This window comes from Carassius auratus, unplaced genomic scaffold (assembly GCF_003368295.1).
Source record: "Carassius auratus strain Wakin unplaced genomic scaffold, ASM336829v1 scaf_tig00005954, whole genome shotgun sequence".
In the NCBI taxonomy this organism is placed as follows: domain Eukaryota; kingdom Metazoa; phylum Chordata; class Actinopteri; order Cypriniformes; family Cyprinidae; genus Carassius; species Carassius auratus.
In genome coordinates this window covers 62,783-68,790 of record NW_020523716.1, presented here as the reverse complement: position 1 = coordinate 68,790, position 6,008 = coordinate 62,783, and the positions used below count along the sequence as shown (strand labels likewise).

General features: G+C 38.9%; 1 protein-coding gene across 1 annotated transcript; it reads right to left on the bottom strand.

Annotated features, from left to right (window-relative positions):
- Positions 1–1,011: 1,011 nt before the first annotated feature.
- Positions 1,012–4,684, bottom strand: LOC113071097 (gastrula zinc finger protein XlCGF57.1-like). The gene is made up of 2 exons (XM_026244462.1): positions 4,454–4,684; positions 1,012–2,902 (listed from the first exon to the last, which is right to left on the bottom strand). Exons 1-2 carry the CDS (start codon positions 4,509–4,511, stop codon positions 1,311–1,313), a joined length of 1,650 nt encoding a protein of 549 aa, XP_026100247.1. The 5' UTR covers positions 4,512–4,684; the 3' UTR covers positions 1,012–1,310.
- Between the last annotated feature and the right edge of the window lie 1,324 nt (positions 4,685–6,008).

Here is a 6,008-nt window from a genome sequence, read left to right as displayed (position 1 = left end):
TAAATTGCATAGACATGAACAACCATCAATCACTTAAGTAACGCTCAAATTGAGTTCCTCAATGGGGTTAAAATTATATTAGATACACCAGCACAAATGTCTGAGGATACAGTTCCTTGGTTTCCTGTGAAGGGGAGCCCCGTTGAAAGGGGTATCCCGGTGTCGCTGATTGGCTGGAAGTTCAGTAGTGGCTGAAGTGACGTCTTGGGAAGCCCGTGGTTGTTGGGCGTAGGCTGAAGGTGCAGAGTCGTGTGCGCTGGTTGAAGTTGAACGGGCACCGGAGGTCAGGCGTCGGAGACTCGATGTTACAAAACTTAACTCAGAACACGAAACTCTCAAACGGAAAATAAAAGAAATAAAGTTAGACGAGACGAGGTGGTGTTCCTTCTCATCGTGGCTAAGTAGCAGCAGGAGTGCAGGCTGAAACACGCTGCAACCGCGCTCAAAGAATAGTGATGACAAACAGCATGACTAATAGCAGCAGCACAGCTAGAGACTAAAAGCAAAGATTTTATGGTGTCCTAAGTATTTAAACTGGCCTGTTGGCCACACCTCAAAAGTTGTCTTGACCAATCAGATATTGTCTTGGCTCGTATCATAAATCATATGTTTATCTTACCAAGCATGTGGTCCGAATTTTCCTGCCTTGCAGGGTCTAATTTTGAACATGATTCCTATTACCAGGTTATGATATATTTGAAAAAATAAATGATTGTCAGGACAATATCAAGCAAGCAGATTCAATTAGATCAATACTAGACATGACTATGTATCCTATAGTTATCAAAAGACATACACAACAAGTGATTATACATGATAGTCGAATGTGTGGGTTACATATAAATGAATATGGAGTTAAGTGGTGGAATGATATTCATTTAGAAGTAATTTTGGAGTTCATTTTGGTCCATATATATTTACAAAAGACAGTTTCTTTGTCATTCTCTGACATAGGGATGTTCTGTGAAGACAGAGGTTTAAAGCCCTTTCCCCTTAGGAATTTCAGTCTGGTTCTGCTGGGTGGGGGGGAAGTAAATGGAAGTGTGTAACTCATGGGTTTCCACGTGATGTCCAGTGTTGCATTTCAATTACGAACAACAAATTTGACAATCTCTTCTGTGAATTAAAATTGTCAATAATTGTTCTAGTGGTGTTAATGTTGAAAGCTGTTGTGTGAACAAGTTGGTTGGTTGGTTATCTTCCTTGGGACTGGTGGCACAGAGTGTTTTATGACTTCCTGAGGAATTCGGCTCGTGTTACAAACACCGCTTTGATAGACTCTTTAATTTGTCTGGTTCGACTCATTTCTGTTACAGGGATCTCAGACTGCGCTGATCAGGTTTCTCCGCTGCATGGATCTTCTTGTGTATCTTCAGGTGATTTTTAAAAGCAAAACTCTTCCCGCACTGATCACATGTGTGTGGTTTCTCTCTGCTGTGGATCGTCTCGTGTTTTCTCAGACTTGCTGACTGACTGAATCTCTTGTCACAGTGTGAACACTTGTAAGGTTTCTCTCCAGTGTGAATCCTCTGGTGCAGTTTTAAACAGTTTGCTGAAATAAAAGTCTTCCCACACTCAAAGCACATGTAAGATTTTTCACCGGTATGTATTTTCTGATGTCCTTTTAAACTTTGCGGAAGTGAAAAACTCTTTCCACAATCAGAACATGAATGTGGCTTCTCCTTCGTATGAACTGTCAGGTGATTCTTCAGGTTTGATCCAGAAACAAATCTTTTGCCGCACTGATCACAAGCATACGGCTTCTCTCCGGTGTGGATCCTCGTGTGAATAGTAAGTTCATGTTTGTATGTAAATCTCTTTTCACACTGATCACACATGTATGGTTTCTCTCCGGTGTGGATTTTCATGTGTTCTTTAAGGTGTGGTGATTGTGTGAAAGTCTTTCCACACTGATCACATGCATACGGTCTTTCTCCCGTGTGGATCCTCATGTGTCCCTTAAGATGTGCTCTCTGTGTGAAGCTCTTCCCGCACAGATCACACGTGAACGGCTTCTCTCCAGTGTGAACTCTCATGTGAAGCTCAAGACATTGTTTGTTTGAGAAGCTCTTTTCACATTGATCACACATGAACGGTTTCTCTCTGGTGTGGATGCTCATGTGAAGATTGAGGTTTTGTTTAAATGGGAAGCTCTTCCCGCACAGATCACACGTGAACGGCTTCTCTCCAGAGTGAACTCTCATGTGTCTCTTGAGTCTCCCTGTATCTGTGAAGCTCTTCCCGCACTGATCACATGCGTGAGGTTTCTCTCCAGTGTGGATCTTCATGTGACTCGTAAGATGTGGTTTCTGTGTGAAGCTCTTCTCGCACTGATTACATGTGAATGGTTTCTCTCCTGTATGAATCCTCATGTGAACATCAAGATTACGTTTATTTTTGAAACTCTTTCCACACTGAGAGCAGGTGAACGGCTTTTCTCCAGCGTGGATTCTCATGTGAAGCTCAAGATTCTTCTGGCACTTGAATCTCTTTCCACACTCATCACATGTCAGCGGTTTCTGGCGAGCATGAACTCTCACGTGAAGCTCAAGACTATTCTTGTTTGTAAATCTCTTCTCACACTGATCACAGATAAACGGCTTCTCTCCGGTGTGGATCTTGATGTGTTTTGTAAGATGTATTTTTTGTGTGAAGCTCTTCCCGCACAGATCACATGTGAATGGTTTCTCTCCAGTGTGGATCCTCATGTGAACATCAAGATGTTGTTTGGTTGAGAAACTCTTTCCACACTGAGAGCAGGTCAAAGATTTCTTGACTCTTCTTTTATTTAAAAATGTCTTTTTAGTCTTTGAGCGACTCAAAGGTTTTTCTCCAGGGTTCTCGTGATGTTTCTCCTCTGCTTCACTCAGTTCTTCACTCTCCTCGCTTTCTTCCATCAGATCTGAAATGAAAAAAAAAATTTTTACATTAATTTTCAGTAAATATTCAGTAAATAATTCAAAAATAGTAACATAAAGTAAAAGGACATAGAAGTGAGCTCTGATGAAATAGCCTAAAGTAGATACCTGTTATAAAATATTACAGTCATTTTGATGCTTTTTTATAAATGAATTTTACATCCCTGAAACTTTCCATAAATGAGTTACACTGATCTTTAAATAATTATTTTTAAAGCATTATATACGCACAAATCCTATGTTTCTGTAGTGAGAACTACTAAATATATTTGATAAATAACAAAAATTATCTAATGTAATATTAACATTAACCATAAACAATAGTGCCATAATGTTGATGCCATCTTTTAGATTGATATTTAATGGATTTGACTAAAAACTGTTTTAATTATTATGGGCTGGTCACACTAGACTTTTCCTTCCAGTGACTCATTCATACGCATGTGAACGTGGGACACCAGAAACACATGTTTTGCTGTGTGTCAGTTCAAGTTTAATGGCAATTGATTATTGTTCATTTATATCATAATTTTATTTTATATCATAATTTTAATTTTTCTAATGCTTTATAGTCATAGTGTGAGCAGGATAAACATTCTCCAGATGGAGGCATGACAGAACATCTGGAGTTTGCATTGACTGGGATTTCACACTTCTTTGAGGAACAGGAGGTCATTTAGATGGAGACCGTGGGAAAAACACACCATCTGCAGCAGACAAAGCATCTCTAAACTCTCTCACTTCTATTAGATTCCTGGTCTGTTTCTTTGGACACAAGTCACACTTTTCTAATGATACCAAACCTGACTGAATTGACCTGCATTGACAGAAGATTATATTTCATCTGATCTTTCTGAGTGAAGTGAATGGAGGGAATGATGGGTGAAGAGGCTGAAGTGGGGGAGAAGAGAGAGATGTGATGGAAGGACAGCAATCTTGACTCTGTGGGCTGTGAAAACAGATGTCTGTGTGTGTTTGTATTGTCTCTATCTCAGGACATCAAAGTATCTGTGGTTATTTCAGCCTTACACTGTCACTCATTACATGATTTTCCTCCTTAGAAAAAAATGAAAAATTTCTAGAAATTGTTACACAGAGGAAGTGACATCTTCTGGGCTCTTTTTACAACATGAAGGAAGGACAAGAAAATGTCAATCCGTTCTCAATCTCTCGGTTTACACAAACTGTACAGTGTTGATCTCATTCATCAAAGTTACTGTAAGAAGAATCATCTCAACTATGAAAAACAGCTTTAATTCAGGAGAAATATATCTTTATCTATAGACTAGATAGGCATTACTTGATACATTCTGGTGTTTACCAAATGTTCAACATTTTGGTAACATTGTTGCAAAAAATAGTAAATCAGATATAAATAAATGTAAAATAAAAATAAAATAATAGTTGACCTGATGTTGGCAATCAATATGAACATTTCTTAAACCTCCCTTTACTGACCACTTGATGGAAGCCATTTTTGAATCCATTTCACAGAAGATCTGAATCTGAAGAAGTGCTTGAAGAATAAACCTGACCTGTTAGTTCTTCAGTGTCTTCAGTGAGTTTGGTTCTGCAGGGTTCTGGATCTCTCATCTTCTCTCTGTCCTCTTTAAGAAACTCAGTCCTTGCAGATTTCAGCTCTTCCTGATGATCTGATGCTGTTGTAAACTGATGGGACTATTCCAGCATTTATTGGGGAACTGCTGGGGGCGGAGCTTCCCTGAGGATGTGAACGGTGTGGGAGGAGCTTCACTGATGATGTAATTGCAGTGGGAGGAACTGATCTACCAAAATCAAATATATAACAGTTACTGACTTTGTTGTTATGCCAACTAATAACAGAATATAAATATTTTAATGAAATTCTTCCAAAATATAAATAATGGTGGGAAAAACTCACAGTGGAAAGATCCAAAGTCCCTTTAAGACAAGTCATGTCACTCTGCGGCCATCTTTGAAATGCTCTCGGGCATCCAAGTGCAGCTCCTATCTCTTTGAATGGGGAAACTTCAAATGCTACAAAACTCTTCACTAGGGTTGTTAGATGAAACGGTTCAAAAACGTCTGGGACGCGAAGACACCTTTTCCCGCCTTTGACCACAAGATATCATTAGTGTGCAACGTGCTGAAAAGATACAGTTGAGAGGAAAGCCTCGTGCTTCATAAAGCTTCATTTCACCATCACTAGGAAAACAGTTGAAGGCATAAACTCCGAAATAAATCTACAGAGCTGTAACCGAACAGTCTCAGTCTGTTGAAAACAATGAAATGAGCTTTGAGTAGCAATTTACAAGAGATCTGGAGACATCAGCATAATTAACGAGGTGAGAACGGGAGCTATTGACATGAAATAAAGAGTCTTTTCAGCAGCTCTGGTCATATTGATGAGCCTCAGATCAACAAGACATTCAGATCATCAGCAGATCATCACTTTATTCTGAGTGTGTTGTTACAAACACATTATGTGAGTCAGGATGTATGATAAAAGCCTATAAAACATTCTCTGTTGAAAGACAATGTGGTTATTTCTCACAATAGTGCATAGATATTACAAAAACAAACACAAATGACACTCATCTTCATCAACCACTACAGGTAAATAACTAGGCTACACTCTCAGAAAAAAGGTACAATTCTGTACCAAAGAAGGTACAAACCCTTGTCACTGGGGCAGTACCTTTCAAGGGTACAGAACTGTACCTTTCCAATATGCACCTTAAAGGACTTGATTTGTATCATGGGGAACCAAAATGTACCTTTTCTTTTTCAAAAAGTGTTGGTACAATATTGTACTTTCATCAAAGATACACATCTTGTCCTTTAAGGCAGCACCCCAGAGACAAGCCCAACTGTACCTTAACTGTGACAAATATGTTCCTCCAAGAACTATTGAAGGCCATTTTTCTGTTGAATAACATTCACATTTAACAACTGAACACAAAGATATTTTAACTAGTGTAAATGCATCTTTCCAGATTGCAGTAGAGACTTAAATTAAAAGATACACCAAGATATACCAAAATTCAAACAAAACATGCATTTTTTTTGTCATTTGTGGGGCCCAGATTTAACATTTAGGAGTTGTGGGGT

Bases quoted from the DNA above. Each gene is read 5' to 3' on its own strand.
- LOC113071097 (XM_026244462.1), bottom strand. From the start codon at position 4,511: ATGAGAGATCCAGAACCCTGCAGAACCAAACTCACTGAAGACACTGAA. The intron at 2,903-4,453 runs GTCAGGTTTATT...TTTTCATTTCAG, and splicing joins AGACACTGAAGAACTAACAG to ATCTGATGGAAGAAAGCGAG.